The sequence below is a fragment of the Megascapheus bottae genome, chromosome 19 (assembly GCF_031878675.1).
Source record: "Megascapheus bottae isolate mThoBot1 chromosome 19, mThoBot2.hap1, whole genome shotgun sequence".
Lineage (NCBI taxonomy): Eukaryota > Metazoa > Chordata > Mammalia > Rodentia > Geomyidae > Megascapheus > Megascapheus bottae.
The window spans coordinates 17,687,766-17,706,563 of record NC_143527.1 but is presented as its reverse complement, the minus strand read 5'-3'; the positions used below and the strand labels follow the sequence as shown (position 1 = coordinate 17,706,563).

At 42.0% G+C, this 18,798-nt stretch overlaps 3 protein-coding genes and 4 non-coding genes across 10 annotated transcripts in view; all 7 read right to left on the bottom strand.

The window, feature by feature from the left end:
- Positions 1–3,390, bottom strand: part of Dym (dymeclin) — a 253,030-nt gene extending 249,640 nt beyond the window's left edge. Inside the window, exon 1 of one of the 2 annotated variants that reach the window (XM_090353126.1) lies at positions 3,128–3,390. The gene's annotated coding sequence lies outside the window, so the exon portion shown is untranslated. The remainder of the gene's footprint in view (positions 1–3,127) is intronic. The other variant, XM_090353124.1, reaches the window with a different exon arrangement.
- A 4,702-nt stretch (positions 3,391–8,092) lies between these two features.
- Positions 8,093–8,195, bottom strand: LOC150049692 (U6 spliceosomal RNA). Its single transcript, XR_016538923.1, has one exon. It is a non-coding gene; the product is annotated as a U6 spliceosomal RNA (small nuclear RNA).
- A 756-nt stretch (positions 8,196–8,951) lies between these two features.
- C19H18orf32 (chromosome 19 C18orf32 homolog) lies at positions 8,952–14,479 on the bottom strand. 3 transcript variants are annotated; one of them, XM_090353121.1, is made up of 3 exons: positions 14,396–14,479; positions 10,844–11,031; positions 8,952–9,601 (listed from the first exon to the last, which is right to left on the bottom strand). In XM_090353121.1, exons 2-3 carry the CDS (start codon positions 11,006–11,008, stop codon positions 9,536–9,538), a joined length of 231 nt encoding a protein of 76 aa, XP_090209247.1. In that variant the 5' UTR covers positions 11,009–11,031; positions 14,396–14,479; the 3' UTR covers positions 8,952–9,535. The 3 variants fall into 3 exon arrangements, with proteins under 3 accessions (XP_090209247.1, XP_090209248.1, XP_090209249.1); XM_090353122.1 differs by lacking the exon at positions 14,396–14,479 and adding an exon at positions 14,303–14,389; XM_090353123.1 differs by lacking the exon at positions 14,396–14,479 and adding an exon at positions 14,110–14,210.
- Positions 14,480–16,315: 1,836 nt separating this feature from the next.
- Rpl17 (ribosomal protein L17) lies at positions 16,316–18,404 on the bottom strand. Its single transcript, XM_090353120.1, has 6 exons — positions 18,352–18,404; positions 18,220–18,260; positions 17,521–17,655; positions 17,197–17,295; positions 16,657–16,848; positions 16,316–16,385 (listed from the first exon to the last, which is right to left on the bottom strand). Exons 1-6 carry the CDS (start codon positions 18,389–18,391, stop codon positions 16,338–16,340), a joined length of 555 nt encoding a protein of 184 aa, XP_090209246.1. The 5' UTR covers positions 18,392–18,404; the 3' UTR covers positions 16,316–16,337.
- On the bottom strand, positions 16,565–16,628 carry LOC150049690 (small nucleolar RNA SNORD58). Its single transcript, XR_016538934.1, has one exon. It is a non-coding gene; the product is annotated as a small nucleolar RNA SNORD58 (small nucleolar RNA).
- On the bottom strand, positions 17,377–17,442 carry LOC150049689 (small nucleolar RNA SNORD58). The gene has a single exon (XR_016538936.1). It is a non-coding gene; the product is annotated as a small nucleolar RNA SNORD58 (small nucleolar RNA).
- Positions 18,089–18,154, bottom strand: LOC150049688 (small nucleolar RNA SNORD58). Its single transcript, XR_016538935.1, has one exon. It is a non-coding gene; the product is annotated as a small nucleolar RNA SNORD58 (small nucleolar RNA).
- Positions 18,405–18,798: the final 394 nt, after the last annotated feature.

Genomic DNA, 18,798 nt, shown 5'->3' with positions numbered 1-18,798 from the left:
AAGTTTCTAAATTTGTGGTAGTATGTTCTAGCAGGTAGACAAAACTAAAGCACACATTAAATGACTGGTTGATTGGCTGGGTTTCTTTTTCTTTTTTCTCTGTGTGTGTGTGTGTGTGTGTGTGTGTGTGTGTGTGTATGTGTGTGTGAGTATTTGTATTTGTATTAAGTGACTAGTTCACTGGCTGGTTTTTCTTTTTTCTTTCTTTTTTGTGGTATGTGTGTGTGTGTATATATATATATATATATATATATATATATATATTGAGGATTGAACTGAGGGCTTCAAACTCTTGCTTGGCTTGAAAAACAAAAAAAAATGGCTGGCCCTCTTATCACTTGAGCTATATCTCCAATCCAGCTTTTTTTTGCTGATTAACTGAAGATAAGGATCTCCCTGATTTTTTTTTTTTTTTTTTGTAGGTCATGGGGCTTGTACTCCGACTAGATGCTGTCCCTGAGCTCTTCAGCTCAAGGCTACCACCCTACCCTTGAACTAAGCCCCACTTTCCATTTTCTAGAGGTTAATTAGAGATAAGAGTCTCAGGTCCTTTTGTGCCCAGGCTGGCTTTGAACCTTGATCCTCAGATCTCAGCTTCCAGAGCAGCTAGGATTACAGGCTCGAGCCACCGCGCCACCTGCCACCACATCCCCCACTCTCCCAGATTTTTCTACCTGGGTTAAGATTCTCAGATTTAGTCTCTTAAGTAATTAGGATTACAACCCTAAGTATTGACACTTAAGATTTTTCTTTTGCTCTTTTTGGTTTTGGTTTTGGGGTTTTTTTTGAAGCAGTATCTTCCAATGACTAAAGACTTCTAACAATCAACTACTTGTGTATATTGCAGTATATTGCACCTGCCTTCACAAGACATCATCAATTAAAAAGCCAGCCAATGTGACAATTCTTTAAAGAGTCTGGAGAGAATGCAACCATCAAGCCAGGATCCACTGGAAAAATCAAGAGACCAATAAACTATAATTTTCAGAGTCAAATATAAAAAGTAATTGCCGGGGCCGGGAGTTTGGCCTACTGGTAGAGTGCTTGCCTAGCATGCATGAAGACCCGGGTTCGATTCCTCAGTACCACATACATAGAAAAAAGCTGGAAATGGTGCTGAGGCTCAAGTGGTAGAGCTTTAGCCTTGAGAAAGTCCAAGGACAGTGCTCAGGCCCTGAGTTCAAGCCCAGGACTGGCAAAAAAAAAAAAAAAAAAAAAAAAAAAAAACCTCAGGATAAAAAGTAATTGCCTTGTATCCAATAAATATTATTAAAAGTCCTTGCTGGGCTGGGAGTTTGGCCTAGTGGTTAAAGTGCTTGCCTAGCATGCATGAAGACCCGGGTTCGATTCCTCGGTACCACATACATAGAAAAAAGCCAGAAGTGGTGCTGAGGCTCAAGTGGTAGAGCTCTAGCCTTGAGAAAGTCCAAGGACAGTGCTCAGGCCCTGAGCTCAAGCCCAGGACTGGCAAAAAAAAAAAAAAAAAGTCCTTGCTACTGATATTAAGAGCTTACAATTAATTTTGCTAAGTGTGACGATTGTTTATTACAGAAATAATTACAGATGAAATGCTAAGTCAATTGTTTCCTTTAAAATTAGGAGTGGAAGGTAAGAATGGATAGGGATAAAGATGAAACTAAATTTGCATGACCTCATCACTCTTGGAACATGTAAGTATGATACTTCACTAGTTGGGTTGGTTTCTATGCACTGCTTTGAATCAAATCTATGAACTGATATATGCTAGGCAAGTACTCTACTACTACTGACTGAGCTACACACCCACCCTGCTTGAACATGTCCATATTTGAAAGATACAAAGATAAAAACACCTTGACCTATTACAACAGCAGACTCCTCAGATACACCTGTTATAACAACATTAAAAGCTAAATGCTCTTCCTTGTGCTACTTGGGAGTGGCAAACTCAAGGCCTCACAACATGCTAAGAAATTGTTTTACCACTAGGCTATGTTCCCAGACTAGAATTCCCTTCCTATCAACACTGCCTTTCTCTGTCACTTAATTCACTTGCAACTGATTGTTTTGTCAATTATTCTTTAATGTCAACTCGTCCTTCCTTATTTACCAACTTTATGAGCTTAAAAAAGACTTTAAATCTCTAAACGAGATATATGGAATATCCATATATGCCAGTGTACCTGACTTGCCAAGAGATTATCTAAGATTAAAAATAAAAAAAAATACAACCCAAAGCAAAAGAGTCATTCAAGAAATGCATGTATTCATAAACTTTGTCTTCGGTACTTGCCATTTCCCCATCTGTAGATCTTTTCTTGACTTACATCTCCAGTTCCTTCATCATCCAAGCACTTAAGATTCTTCTCCACCACCTCCATCCCCACTGAACTGTTTCCCACCTTCTCTGCACAGGACATCGTCACTCACTTCCCCTCTGGACTTTCAAGCATCCACTGGGTTTGCCCCAGTCAACCTTTCTCAGTTCCTGCCTTTACAACTTTCCCCCTTCTATCTCTGTCCCCTTTTCGATCCACTTTCATCGCCACTATGGTAAAATCCCACTACTACCTCCAGTTCACAAACATCCACCTTTCTTTTACCCTTCAGTTAAAAGTCAACCCATGGACTGAATGAAGACAGACTGACAGTTGCAGAAGCTGGGGGAAGGGCTTGAGCCGTGGGTAAGCGCCTCTTTCGGGAGGCTTGAACATGTTTTAGAATTAGTGGTGAGGTTGCACGGAGTTTTACTCAAGTTGTACTTTTTTTAGTGTGGATTTTAAGGTATGTGAATTATATCTCAATAAAAAAAAGTGTCTGTGAAACACATAAAACACTGTGGCTAGCCCAGCCCGTCATCACACGCCCATTTGTCAAACTAAGGTCACGCCATCTCGGGAAGCGTGGAGCGGGCCCTTCGGTATCTCGCAAACCCCCATCTCCGAGGGAGCCCAGTGCTGTCCTGGGTGGTCTGACGCGCCCTCTTGCACGGCCCGCGGGGGAGGCCCGCGGGGAGATGTGCGGCCCGCGCAGCAGCCCAGCACAGCCCTCGGTGATCCCCGCCCCGGAGGTGGCCCCAGCCCGGCCCCCGCACCTTAGGGTACCCGTCAAGGGTTAGGGGCGGGTGGGGCGGGAGTGCCGAGCCCACCTGTGTCAGCCTGCGCGGAGCTTCGCGTCCAGCCCACGGACAGCGGACGGAGGACGGACGCGGGTGCAGAGCGTCAAAGAAGCGCGGTCACGCTGCAGCCGGGGTGGCGAACACCAGTTCAGGCCTCCATGTTTCCACGTCTCAGCGACTACGGCTCCGGCTCCGGCTCCGGCTGTGACTGGGCTCTGGCTGGGCTCCAGTCACGGCCCGCGTAGGTGCGGAGGCCAGGAGGCGGGGAGAGAAGAGGGAAGCGGCCAAGAACCCGGCGAGAGACCGAACGGCCGGGCGCGCGCCAGTGGGCGGTCCCGTGGCACGCCGCGCGCCAGGCCTTCTGGGAAATGTAGTCCGTGGGGCGTTGCTACGCGGTTTCTACCCTCCTTGTCTCCCGGCAACCTCCGAGCCGCGTGGCATAGTTAGCTGCTGCAAAACCTTCTTCCTCTCAGATACTAGAGTGCTTTAACTTTATTAAGACCCCTGTTACTTCCAACTGCATAACCATCCCCGAGCTAAACATTCCTTATGGGTGTCTGAAGAACTGAGAGCAGGAAAATAAGTACTAATGGAGGCAGCTAGGTTTAGCCCTGCCCTACAGGAAGAAGAATCAGTTAAAGGTTTTTGTTTTGGGGTTTAAGACAGGGTTTCGTGCATGCTGTGCACCTGCTCTACCAACTGAGCTAAATTCCTAGTATGGAATAGGAGTTAAATGAGCTGACATCTTCAGCTCTCTTCTAGTCACTTTCCTCTGTAGGTGATGATTGCTGACATAGTATTAATAGTCATTCACATTATGGGTTGTTTTCTATTTCCTATGCAGTGTTACAATGTGTATTTCTGTAAATAGCATGATGAAATTGTTATCGCTATTATTTCCATCATATAGTCAATATGTCAATGTTCCTCTGTAAAGCACAATACAGATAGTAAGTATTCTATCCCAATATCAACTGCCAGTAACTTAACTGACCATGAAGAATTAGAACAGAAAACATGCTAAAACACAAGTTATCTAGGAACCTAACTAAAAAGAAGTGGGCTACCAATGAAGGTGAGTGAGGATAAATGTCATAGTAGATTATTTTCATGTATGAAAAGAGAATGATAGAACCTGTTGGAATTGTTTGAGGACAGAGAGGAAGGAGAGAAGGGAGAATAACTGAAGGGGTGAGATGATTGGAATACATTTTATACCTGTGTGGAAATATAATGAAACCCCTGACTTCTTTCACTATGCCCCACTTTTTTTTTTATTTTATTTTTTGCCAGTCCTGGGCTTGAGCTCAGGGCCTGAGCACTGTCCTTGGACTTTCTCAAGGCTAGAGCTCTACCACTTGAGCCTGAGCACCATTTCTGGCATTTTTCTACGTACATGGTACCGAGGAATCGAACCCGGGTCTTCGTGCATGCTAGGCAAGCACTCTACCAATAGGCCAAACTCCCGGCCCTATGCCCCACTTCTTAAAGTTTCCACAACCTCCCAAAAGCGCTGTAGGCTGAGAGCTAAATCTTTAACCTATGGACTTACAGGAGATGTTTTAAAGCCAAATCATAAGTTTAGGATTAAGAATATTTTACCACTATTTTTTGGCAGGTCTCATAATGTTACTATGCATACATATAATTCAGAGAACAAAAAGATAAATTGTTTTTAGCAAAGTCGGAAACCTGAGTTGGAATTATAGCTAATGTAAAAAGTATTATTCTTGGTAACTTTCAATACTAAATGTAGAAGTGTGTTGATGAATTTAATAGACTTGATGGCCTCAGAGTTTAAATACTACAGAAACAATATCATGAAACTTTTCCACAAATTGCAATAAAGTGCTTTAGACTGGATCCTTGAATCAACAAAGGTAATATGATGGAGGCATGTTTCAAATGGTAGAGTGTCCCAGCTGAACAATCATAAAGAGGCTATGGTTGAGGACTGATGAAATCTAAATGGAGCATTGCACCAATACTCATTTCCTAATTTTGACAAATGTCTTTGTTATGTAAAACATAAATATTAAAGAAGCTAGAGAATATATTAGTAAGATGGAAAGACTCGAACATGGACAATATATTCTAGAAGTTGGGGGAGAAATCACATTACCTTCTAGTGGCATACACCATGATTTTAGTTCAATGAGTCTATATAACAAGACTTCAGACTGCTCAAGTATAATAATTATGTGCTGCGATAAGTCACAATATTTCTAGCTATATGTTATAATAGCAACAAAAACACATTTGAAAAACAAATAAGTATAATTGAAAAGACTTCCAAGTTACACACCAGTGGCTCAAGCCTGTAATTGTAGCTATGCAGGAGGCTGGAATTAAGGATCATCTAAGCCCAGAGACCAAGGCCCAGGACTGGCACAAATAATTTTTTAAAAGAAGAGAACTTTCAAATGGTTGCTTATCTTCCAACACACTTCCTGTTTTGGACTGTAGAATTATTATGCCACTTAGGAAGTAACCATTAAACAAGGTGGGCACTGGGTGCTGGTTGTTCATGCGTGTAATCCTAGCTCCTCGGGAGCCTGAGATCTGAGGATCATAGCCAGGGCAGGAAAGTCGATGAGACTCATCTCACATTAACCACCAGAAAACTGGAAATAGAGCTGTGTTTCAAAGTGGTAGCGTGATAGCCTTGAGCAAAAGAGCTCAAGGACAGCACCCAGACCCTGAGTTTGAGCCCCATGACTGACAAAAACAAAAACAAAATAAGCATTGATAACTTATACCTATAATCCTAGCTATTCGGGAGGCTAAGATTTGAGGATTGCGGTTGAGTCAGCCTAGTCAGAAAAATCTAACCAGCAAAAAGCCAAAAATGGAGGTGTGGTCCAAGTGGTAGAACACTAGCTTTGAGCAGAAAAAGCCAGAGAGAGAAGTAACCCCTCCCCACCTCCACAATCTAGGAAAATTAACTGACCTTATGGGAAGTGATCAGATTTATTTATTGGTGCCCTTGAACTACAACAGGTAAAATTTTTCACTCACACTAGATCATGCCTTATAGAAGGATGTAATTACACAATAATGTAACTATTGGTTTCATCAAGAAAATGGAAAATGATTCTCCCAGATACCAACCATGGTAGCATAGAGGACTTTTGGTCTGTGCTGTCCTGTTATTTTGTGTAGAATGGTGGAGAGGTAAGGCTGTGTAGAGGCCAGAGCACACATTAGTGACTTCCCAGCTCTCCTGAGTTACTAGATCACTTTGCTATTTGAAAAGGTCATGGAAACTGCCTTTCTAAAAGGCACTAGTCAGGAAATGAGGTTCAAGTAATTTAACATTTGGCTTTTTTTTTTTTTTTTTGCCAGTCCTGGGCTTGAGCTCAGGGCCTGAGCCCTGTCCCTAGACTTTCTCAAGGCTAGAGCCTCAGCACCACTCAGGCTTTTTTCTATGTATGTGGTACCGAGGAATCAAACCCGGGCCTTTGTGCATGCTAGGCAAGCACTCTACCACTAGGCCAAACTCCTGGCCCCACATTTGGCAATTTCTACTTGTTGCTTTTTTCCCTGTTATTTCCAAAGCATTTAGCCAAGGTGTCCTCTAAGGTTCTTGTAGGAAGGGATGTCATAAAGACCTATTAACTCGGGCCACTAGAGAACATGGAGAATCAAGTACACTAGCCACTAGCATGCCACTAGCCACTCAGTAGACAGAGGTAAATTTTGCCATTTTTGTGCCACTACTGGGGCTTGAATGCAGGGCCTCACTCAAGAAATTCTACTACACCTGCAATTCCAGCTTTTTGCTGGTTAATTGGGTAAGTCTCAGGCTGGCTCTAAACCTCACTTCTTAGATTTCAGTTCTGAGTAGCTAGGATTCTAGGCAGGAGTCACTGATGCCACCCTGAAACATGTATGTTCATATAGACCTATCATCTTACCTTCTGCTATAAGATGGTCTATTTCTTTAACTTTCTCCCTTACCTCTCCCCTATCAAATAATTATTTCATCCATTTAGGGCAAAAAGTGACTACGCTGAGTGGCTCTTTGTATTATTTAAAGGTTATACCCTCTAGGTAGTTTTTGCTTTTTTGTTTTGCCAGTCCTGAGACTTGTACTCAGGGCCTGGGCACTGTCCCTGAGCTTCTTGCTCAAGGCTGGCACTCTACCACTTGAGCCACAGTGCCATTTCTGGGTTTTTCTATTTTATGTGGTATTGAGGAATTGAACCCAGTGCTTCACGCATGCTAGGCAAGCATTCTACCCCTATGCCTTATTCCCAACCCACAACTCTAGTTTGTTGTTGTTTGTGGGTGATGGGGCTTGAACTTGGCCTGGGCATTGTCCCTGAGCTCTTCAGCTCAAGGCTACTGCCCTACCTCTAGGCCTGGGCACTGTCCCTGAGCTCTTCAGCTCAGGGCTATCACCCTACCCCTGAGCCACAGCCACACTTCCCATTTTCTAGAGGTTAATTGGAGATAAGAGTCTGAGGTCCTTTTGTGCCCAGGCTGGCTTTGAACCTTGATCCTCAACTGTGATGTGTTGTGTGTGTGAGAGAAAGAGAGAAACAAAGCAGACCTACAATTTCTCTTTGCCAAGGGAAGTCTGTGACAAGCACTGAGTATGAAACAGGACACAGATGGAAACTGTAGACTTGGCCAGAATCTTGATCTCAACCCAGTGAATCCTAAGCAGACTCCAGCTATAGCCTACTGGGACTTCTGACCCAAACAAATGGGAATTGACAGTCGCTTGAACTGACAATTCAGAAGTAGGATATCAAATTCAGACCTAGTTGTCAGTGTGATGAGGCCTTCTAAAATTAGGCACACAGCAGCTTGCAAGAGACTCCTCTTTGACCCTATTCTAACACCATGGGCTACTACTTCTAATCTTTTTTTCCCTTAATGAAACAGAATAGGTTAAATGTACTATAAGGTCTCAACTAACCCCACATTCCCACATTTGAAGTGTTCAGTATAGTGCTGTTTTGGTGGTTTTTTTTCTTTCTTTTTCTTTTTTAAATGGTACACTTCATGAATTTATTTGTTATGCTTGGGGAGAGGCCATGCTATTCTTCTCTGTATCCGTCCAAATTTAGTATATGTGCTGCTGAAGCAAGCTTTCCACGTACTTTTGAATACTCCTTCATGTACTAGGCATAACATTACCTTACCTTCCAAATTCTTTCACTTAAAATTTTGAAACAAAATTTTAACACCTTCATTTAAATGTATCATTTCTCAACTTGGCCTAAATGCTTTCCCCTCTGGCTCCCATCAAAGAACCTTCACTGCACCCTTCAGATTTTCTTCAAGAAGCTGTCCCTATCCAGCTTTGAGAATGGTATAAGCCAACAACCCCTTAGAAGGAAGGTGATGCATCTTCCTTCAGCTTTCTCTGTGAATAAACACAGGACTTTAGTTTTAACAGCTGGACAGGCGGCAGTGGCTCAAGCCTGTAATTCTATCTTCTCAGGAGGTTGAGATCTAAGGATAGTGGTTTAAAGCTAGCCAGGACAGGAAAGTTTGAGACTCTTATTTCCAATCAACAACCAAAAAGCCAAAAGAACACTAGCTTTGAGCAAACCAGCTCAGCATCCAGGCCCTGAGCAAAAGCCCCAGGACAGGCACCAAAAAAAATAACCAAAACAACCAACCAAAAAACCAAGTTTATCTCATCATCTTGAATTATTTGCTGATTCCTACACTGAAGTGAAGGCCAAAATGAAATATCTCCTCCTAAATTAGCCTAGGCCAGTTCCCAACTACCCAGCTGAGTCACTAGTATACATCACACTAAAAAATTCTGCTTTATGACTTGGTGAGAAATTTCTCTTTCAAGTATCTGAAGACTAAGAGAATAATGACCCATCAGTTAAACTGACTGTTTAATGCATTTGTAGGAACAGAAGGAATGCAACAGGATTATAGTTTATATATTAAATGTATATGTAAATGATGTTTCATTTATCAAGGCATTTTCTCCTACTTCCACATTTTCCACCTTCCTCAGAGCAATAAAAAGCAGTTACTACTTTGATGAACTGCTGTACTGCATCTTTTCACATCATTATCATTGTACTTTTTCACAGTAAAATTACTCAAAACAGAACCCTTTGAGTTACAGCAAATGGCAAATTCATCTGAACAAATGCTAAAGGCCTAAAGATTTTATGTAGAGGGTCCACTGGCACAAAGCTCTTATTTATTCATATAGTAACAAGGGAATGAGAACTACCTTAATGGGGAAGGAACTCAGGAATGAGGTCATTAAATACAACTAAGTTCGTTTTAAATATAAATACCATATATTTCCTGATTAGTACCAGGTAAGTATCTATAAACTGTCTATCCAGAATTCTAGGCTCAGAGAAAAAGGTCAGAGACAACTAAAAACAAGGTGCTTCGTATCATCAGGTCCATTTTTCAAACAACTGAGATCCTTTGGGGAATGTCACATTAGTCTTTCTTTTTATCAGAGATTTCTGTTGGTCCTTTTGTTGGTAATCCATTTGTGTCTGAAGCCTAAAATGGAAAAAATACACACACATATATATATTAAAGATACTTTGTATAAAAGATACTTCTTTGAAATCACATAACAAACAAGAATAAAGCAATTTGCTTCCAGATATAAGGATGGCTACATTAGCACAGTTGAACACAGTTAACTACAACATAACAAGCATCAAAACTAAAAGACAAAGAGTTGTCTAAATATTCATTCTCAATAAATCTTCAACCTGGAGATGAGAATGTGGGAGGATTCTTACGTAGTGTGCTCAAGGCCCTTGGTTCAATCCCCAGCATCATCATCTAAGGATGATAACAGTACAAAAAAGGTCTGGATAGAAAAGTTAGAGACTTCTTTTCCAATTAAGCAGCAAAAAGTTGGGCTGGAGGTATAACTCAAGTGGCAGAGCAGCAGCCATGAGCAAGAAAGCTGAATGAGTTTGAATCTGTGAGTTCAAGCCTAAGCTCTAAGCCCTGGAACCTGCAAAATAACAACCCAAGCATAGCCAAAAAGGAAAAAAACAAAAACAAAAAAAAAACTTTCAGCTGTACATAGGTGTCTCATGCCTGTCATCAGGAGGCTGAGGTCTGACGATTGTGGTTCAAAGCCAGCCAGGGCACAAAAGTTTGTGCAACATTTCCAATTAACCACCAGAAAACTGGAAGTGGCGCTGTGGCTCAAGTGGCTACTCTTGAGCTGAAGAGCTCAGAGACAGTGCCCAGACTCATAGTTCAAGTCCCATGACCGACAAAAACAAAAAACAAAAAACCTTCAATCTGTTTTGGTCACAAAGCAAAGGGCAAAATATGCTAGAGGCTTACTTTAAGATCTTAGCTTAAGTCAAATATTAATTACTGGGCCGGGAATTTGGCCTAGTGGTAGAGTGCTTGCCTAGTATGCACCAAGACCCAGGTTTGATTCCTCGGTATCACATACATAGATAAAAGCTAGAAGTAGTGCTGTGGCTGAAGTGGTAGAGCTCTAGCCTTGAGAAAACCTAAGGACAATGCTCAAGCCCCAAGTTCCAAGGCCCAGGACTGGCATGAAAAAAATAAAAATAAATGTGTGTATGTATGTATATATATATATATGTGTGTATATGTATATGTGTGTATATATAATGTATACATATATTATGTATTATATGTATGTATATATGTACACATATATTTTTTTAACTTAAATTGACACAATTATTGAATCTTCTGGCTCCAAAAACTTGCCCTTCTAAAAGCTGAATACCACTGCCTTACCTTGCAGCCTACTGTGCCTTTATTTTTATTGTTGGCTTCTTGTACAGCTTTTTTAGGCCATATACGGCCAACAAAAGGGGAGACCAGAGGGTACAAGTATGGTTCCAGGAATTTTTTGAAGATCCAGAGCAGAACTGGAATGACGATACAAGGAATGCACACCATCTTCCCAGTCTTGAGCTCCTAACCTGTTGATATGAGGGGAAAAAAAATTAGCTCCCTATTGATGATTGAAGGACTTTATCTACATTAAAGTATTTGAAAGGATTATTTTTACACTGAAGGAAATACTTAAAACATTATAAGTTGCCAAAAGGAAAGGTTTCTAGATAAATGAGTAAGTGGTAAATATAAACAGAGAGATGCTACTATCCTAACCTTCCCAATCATAAATCGAATGATAAAGAAATGAATATTCAGTAAGTGTTAGATGGGTTATATGGTGCCAATCTATTTAATTCTCAAAATAAAGAGGCCAACTGCCTCTTTGGAGGTATAAAAACATAGTGACATATAATCTATTTAAGAGTGAATTAAGTTCCAAGACTCAATCTTCAGAGACTGACAGTATCTATTAGCCAAATCTAACAATGCCAGAAAAAAAAGCTACAAATCAACTACCCTTTCCTATGCATCAGCCTCCCTCCTTTTCTTTTCTCTGTCTCTTAGCTGCTACAGAGCTGTGGATTAAACCTATGGCTCTGAGCATGCTTATGCAAGTACTTTACCATTAAACTACTCTGCTAGTCCTATTTTTCTTTCAGGGATAATTACATTATGTCAAGTAATTAAATTTTACTCAATGTCATATAGGTTATTTTTTTTTCGTCCCCCCCCCCACCACAGTCCAGGGGCTTGAACTCCCGGCCCATATAGGTTAATTCTTAAGCTTCATATCATGTCCCTGTGCACAATGCAAAAGATGTTCAGACTTATACATTTCAAAATATTATAGAGTAAGTAGTACTGGCTGACAAATAGTACCATGACTACACTAAGCTTTTAATAATTGTGGGCAGGGAGGGGCCAGGAGTTTGGCCTAGAGGTAGAGTGCTTGCCTAGCATGCACCAAGACCCAGGTTTGATTCCTCGGTATCACATACATAGAAAAAAGGCTCAAACTAGCCTTGAGAAATTCCAAGAACAGTGCCCAGGCCCTGAGTTCAAAAAAACTGGCAAAAAAAAAAAAAAAAAAAAAATTGTGGGCTGGGAATGTTGCTTAGTGGTAGAGTGCTTTCCTAGCTTGCATAAAGCCCTGGTTTCAAGTCCTCTGTACCACATAAAAAGAAAAAGCTGGAAGTGATGCTGTGGCTCAAGGAGTAGAATATTATTAGCCTTGAGCAAAAGAAGCTCAAGAACAGTGCCAGGCCCTGAGCTCAAGCCCCAAGACTAAAAAAAAAAAAATACACACACACGTTCATAATACAGGATAAGGTTATAATCTTAAATGTAGCTTTAAAAATGAAGCAAGAAGGAGCTGGGAGTTTGGCCTAGTGGTAGAGTGCTTGTCTAGCATGCATAAAGACCAAGGTTAGATTCCTTGGTATCACATATATAGAAAAAGCCAGAAGTGGTGCTGTGGCTCAAGTGGCAGAGTGCTAGCTTTGAAGAAAAAGCCTAAGGACAGTGCTCAGGCCCTGAGTTCAAGCTCCAGGACTGGCAGAGGAAGAAAAAAAAAAAAAAAGAATCAAGAAGCTGGGAGTTTGGCCTAGTGATAGAGTGCTTGCCTAGCATGCACAAAGACCAAAGACCCAGGTTCAATTCCTTAGTACCACATATATAGAAATGCCGGAAGTGGAGCTGTGGCTCCAGTGGTAGGGGGTTAGCCTTGAGGAAAGCCCAAGGACAATGCTCAGGCCCTGAGTTCAAGCCCCACGACTGGCAAAAAAAAAAAAAAAAAATCACAAGACGTATAAACAAAAGTGAAAATTACATCGAGGAATGAACAGAATTTACAAAGGATTCTATGAACTCTTTGAAACCCACCCAAATTAAAATGATTTAAAGACCTTATCCAAGTAATCTGTTTCAAAAAGTATAAGGTGGGAGCCAGGATCGGCCAGGAATAAAGCCTAGTGGTAGAGCACTTTCTCAACATGCACAAAGCCCTGGGTTTGATTCCTTGGTAGCACATACACAGAAAAAGCTGGAAATGGTGCTGTGGCTCAAGTGACAGAGTGCTAGCCATCAGCAAAATGTGTCCAAGTACAGTATCTAAGCCCTGAGCTCAAGCTTTGATTGAAAGTCATATAAAATTTGTACTCCTAGCTACTAAGAGGCAGATATCTGAGAATACTGGTTCAAAGCCAGCCGGGCAAAAAGGGCCTTGAGACTCATATTTCCAATTAACCATCAAAAAGCTAATAGTGGAGGTGTGGCTAGCTCAAGTGGAAATGTATTAGCCTGGAAGAAAAAGGCCATGTTCAAGCTCCAGTACTGACATGGGCACATGAAGTCAGAGAAGCAGTAACTTTTCTTTCCCCAAGAATCATTACTTTTGGTTGAAGAGATTCAGAGGTGGTGTCTTAGGTCTTGCACTCTCAGGTACCTCAACACAATTTTAACCTGCCAGCTGCCTGGACCTGACACATCACCACTTTCTAAAGGGTGTTTCTGGGTAAATTAATGCCGTAAGGGTACGACAATATAATGTGGCAAGTATTACACAAAGATAAAGAAGTGTAGAAAAGGTAGGGCTTTGTACGAAGTTCAACCAGCACTGAACCACAGGCAAATTTGAATTCCTGATTCTGGCTTCCCAGCTCAAGGCTTTTTCTTCTCCCCCTTCTTACCCCCCCCCCCAACAAAAACAAAAACAAACAACAACAATAACAAAGTCATATTCTTCCCTTCTATTCAGCCCTCACAAAACTGGTGGTTACATTCCAGCCAGGCTAAACTGGTGAGTAGCAACCTATCATACTCATTTTTGCCTTGGCAACAGGGTATTTTAATAAGCTCATTTACATGACCCCGTAAATAAATTCTCTAAGGAAAGTGCTACTAATCACTCATGCCACAATTACGACTTATCTAAAATTTTAGCTCTTTTCTGAAAGAAGGTATTTAAGTCTTAGTCCTCGAAATGACTCTGTAGCATATTTCACTCATGAAGTGGAGAGGATTCGTCGTCACTTTAACGGTTCTCGAGGCCAACAGAGCTAGCAAAATGGACTAAACGGCTGCAGAGGAATCTTCCACTCAAATTCGTCCTAGATTACGATTACAAATGGACTTGCATCGGACACAGGGCAGACAGGACCGACCGGAAGGCCACCGCCCTTAAAGGAAACCAGCAGGGCCTGACGATGGAAAAGATTTCAGCAGGGAAGGGACATTGAGGCAGAGCACAAAACGGCTGCGGAGGAAGGCAGGCAAGCCGGGGAGTTCCGGGCCAGACACCATCGCCGAGGCGGGACGAGGGAAGGGCTCGAGTAGACAGCGGCGTGTCTCACGTACAGTGAGGCCGGGAAGGAAGGAGCGCCTCTGGGCTGGAGCCTTGGAACCGCCGCGCCCAGGGACCACGCTGCACCCGAACCCCACGGTACTCACCGCAAGCCCACTTGGTGATCGCGAAACCCAGGCCAAGTCTGCACTTCACTTCCGGTGGGAGGGACCAACCGATGCCAGCCAATTATCAGCCCCAAAGATCCCACAAAGGCGTGCTGCGTCAGGAGGACGCACAGGATGCATGGTGACACACAGGACCTTGCTCCTGAGGGCGGGGCAGCGGGACGAGCTTCCGGTTGAGGAATGTAGTTCCTCCCAAGTGGAGAGGGTTTGTGCCGGCCATCCAATGCAATAGGGATACTTAGGAAGCATTCTGGAAATGAAGCCGGCTGGAGCTCACTACCCATAGGAGAGGATGCCCAGCTACCACGTAGTAGGCCGCGGATTTCACCCAGCCCACTACTAGTCGGGGGATGCCCATGTTCCCAGGATGGCCTGACTGGTTTGAGTGTGGCCGGGATTGTAGGCCTGCACCGCCACTCGCACTTGGATTTCAAAAGCAAAGAATTTGGAGTCAGCCTTAAACTTGTGGTATATACAGTACATTCTTAGCCTGTGAGAGGACCTGGGTTCAGGACACTCGGTTGCTTAGTCTTACTACTTAATGCCTCGTGAGGACTTGGTAAATTTAGAAGCCTCTTACACCGCAGGTGGTAATATACTAACCAGCCTTTTACAAGCCCAATCGCTCAGAGTATAACGTTACCTGACATAATTACCTAGGATCCTAGGAGAAGCGAAAACTGCCAAAACCCTACTCATCTCACAAAAACACTATTTTAATCCCTTTCAAGGGGTTAAAAATGACACCAGCCTATGTTATCTTTCATCACTTCTACTGTTCCTTGGTTATCTCACATTGTTACACTATCTCACTGTTACCTGATATATCAGATATATTTGTATTTGGTTATCTGAAATTGGATAGGGAATGGGAAAACAAGTTGAGGGGTGGGGGAGGGGGGAAGGGAAATGGGGACCATGACATGTGAAAGGGTATCAATGTGTGGGAATTAAGGCACCATTTACCTGGCATATATCATGTAACCCTTCTATTAATTACAATAAAAAATATATTTTAAAAAAATGACACCAGCGTGCTAGGATGTAGATGGGGCAAAGCACTTGCCCAGCAAGGGCAATCCTGTGTTCCACCCCAGTACTAAGACTGGGGGAAAAAAAAAAGCGCAGAAACTACACCAATGGTTAACATGCACAAACCCTCAAAACCTGCAGTGAAACCTAGTACACAGGTGACACAATAATTCTCAAGTATCAGAAATGGGATAGGTGCAGCTGGAAGTGATAACAAAGCTAGTCATAGGATGCATGGCTGAGTACATCAACACTACACTATATAAATGGGTGGATTGTACCTTACTAAATCTGATTGTACTATAAGTTCTAGAAATATTCTTGTTAGTGGCTTATGCTTATAACTTGTTACTAGAGAAGCTAGAGGTTCAAAGACAAAGCAAGCAGTTCCTTCCTGTTGACAAGGCCCACCTGATTTAAAGGATATTCCAAAATATCAAAGACTAGATGTCAGTCCAAGCACAGCAGATAGACTCAAATGGGCATTTTCACTCATTTCCCACAGTAGAATGCCTACATGTCAAGAGGCGCCAAATACCATTACCCTCCAATCCATGTTCTAATTTATATAAAGAGGAATCATGATTCAAATATAATTAGGCCAGCCAAAGCTAATTGGGAGAGTGAGGATTTCAAGCCCAGGAATGTTAAGAAACCACTAGTCTCTTACTAGTCTCTTTAAATGGCCCAGGCCATTAACTATGTGGTGATGCACATCCAGGATATGGTAGCAGGATTGCCATATTCAAAGCCAGCCTGGGATGCTTTAAGAGACCCTGACTTAGTGGTAAGCAAAAAATTGTGGCCAATTGTAATAAAAGAGGAAACACAAAGCAATTATAAAATAATGAAACCAACATTCATGTATTTGCATTTATTTATGCCAAATTTATTCTCGTGCCATAAGTTTTTGTTTCTTCAGTTTCTTTTGGGATACCTAGGCAAAGAAAGAAAAAAAAAAAACCATTAAGTTTTTAGAAACGCCAAGTCTTCATTTTATGTTCAAGACCAGAGGCAGTAGCATGTTAAATGTTAATCAATAAAGCTAAATTTAGTTGTGAAGTACAATCATCTGCTAAAAATAAGTTTGCATTAACATACTGCAGTCCTAGGAGGGTTGCTCAGAATAGTTTCCTTTCATGGTTATTCCAAAGGTGTCCTAAGATAGTCATCACAGCAACCCAAGTCGATTGTGCACAAATTTTTACCTTTTTCTTCTGTGCAACTTCCTCTTCTGGTTTAGGAACAATTTGTTCCTTCTCAGTAAGGATCATCTCAATGTGGCACGGGGAGCTCATGTATGGGTTAATCCTACCATGGGCTCTATAAGTTCGGCGGCGCATCTTGGGTGCTTTGTTCACCTGGATGTGTTCAATGACCAGGGAGTCTACATCTAAACCCTGGGAATGTAGAGAACAAAATCAGGCAATATCTCTAATTGGGGGGGGAAAAAATCCAAGTCCCTCCCTAAACAAAACTATACTATGCTGCATGGCTGTTCTCCAATGCATAATTGGTTGAAGCAAAGACCTTTTCCCTCTTAATTGATAATCAAAACCCAATGGAGAAATTTGTTTCATGAACTATATTGCTATTTTACAATTTTTTTCAGCATAAATGCAGGCCTACAAGGTATATTAATAAAGCAGTTTGACAATTAGCTACATCATTATAAGGCTTATGGCACAAAGGGAATGATGGACATCTGTTACAGGCATGGAGACAATGCGAATGCTCTGCGTACCTACCTTCAGTTCAGCATTGCTCTCTGCATTCTTAAGCATGTGCAGCAGAAACTCAGCACTCTTTTTGGGCCACCGACCCTGTGTCCAACCCCACTGTTTGGCCTGGAAGAAAACAAGGGAGGAAAATCATTTTCTTTAAGTCTACATTAGAATCAAAGTGAAATGTTTGCCCAAAGTGGAATGGTTGCTCAGAACATGAGTTTATTTCATGATTAATCCAAAGGTGTCCTAAGATTGTCATCATAGCAACCCAAAATGGCAGGTTTAGCCATTTCCATCCAGTTACCTTTACAATTTTTCTTCCCAAAACCAACTAAGATTTCTCACCTGGGCACACCTGCCAACTCCACCATTGTAACGCCGAAACGGCACACACTGCTTCTTTAATGTTACATCTTTCAAATACTTTGTAGCTTTCCGGATATGCATACCCTTGATAGCCTGGGCTGTTTCTCTGGTGTTCTAAGCACAAGAAATACAAGATTTACACTGCAATTTTAAAGCATAAATCGATTTTTTTTTCAACTGGGAGACTCTTTTGCCTTAAATTCATCATGGACACTTAATCATTTTTGCTCAAGGCTAGCACTCTACCACTCCAGCCACAGCATGGTACTTGGGGATCCAACCCAGGGTTTCATGCACGCTAGGCAAACACTCTATCACTAGGCCACACTCTGGGCTGCAAGACACCTTAATATATTTATCTCTATATGGGACTTAGAAAACAACAAAAAAAAAACTCCTCAAATCTCCATTAGCCATAACAATAACTGTTTCAACTCTATATTAACCTGTAGTTCAAGTAGTTCTCTGGTTGTTTCACTTAAGCTCATAAATCTTAAAGCAAACATGCTTATTAGACCCTAGTGATCAATGTCTAAATAATATGGTAGCTGCTCAGAATTGGTTTAATTTTCACGGTAAATCCAAAGGTGTCCTAAGAAAGGCATCATTGCAGTTACCATCTAAAGGGAAGAAGTAGCTAACACATGTACAGCCTCATTTTATATATCCTCACCATACCTTAAAGTGGACGCGAAGATTTGAGCCTCTTGACTTGCATGCTAGAAAATTGAAAAAGTCAAGTTAATGTCAGGCATGTTTTACGTTCACTTCAAAAATCACGCACGTTGATTTATGTATGTAGATACTTACATTTTGTGGGGTTTTCTGGGTCTAGAGAGTAGCGAACCATTTTCACAGGTCACCTGGAAGGGAGTAGTTAACAGTGTTGATACAGCTTAAGGGGTTCCAATTGCTATCAACTGATGCTCAGACAGGTTGTTTCCATAATGAATTCAAAGGTGTGGCAAGAAATGCCATCATCTCAGTCATTTCTTTCTCTACCCAAATTGACGCACTAATAACCCCTAACGTGAGATAGTGACAGACCAAACATTCTCAATATTGGGGTGACCCCCAGGTCCCGTAGTTCGGACCAAAATGACACACTGGCAGATCAGAACTCAACCATGACCTCTCGGACACAGCAGCCATGGCACAGGCCGCACTTTACTAAACGGAGTCGACCCTGCTTGCCTCCCTCAAACGCTCTCGCGTCTAACGTGCCACATCCTCAGCCACCACTCACCGCAAGGCAGT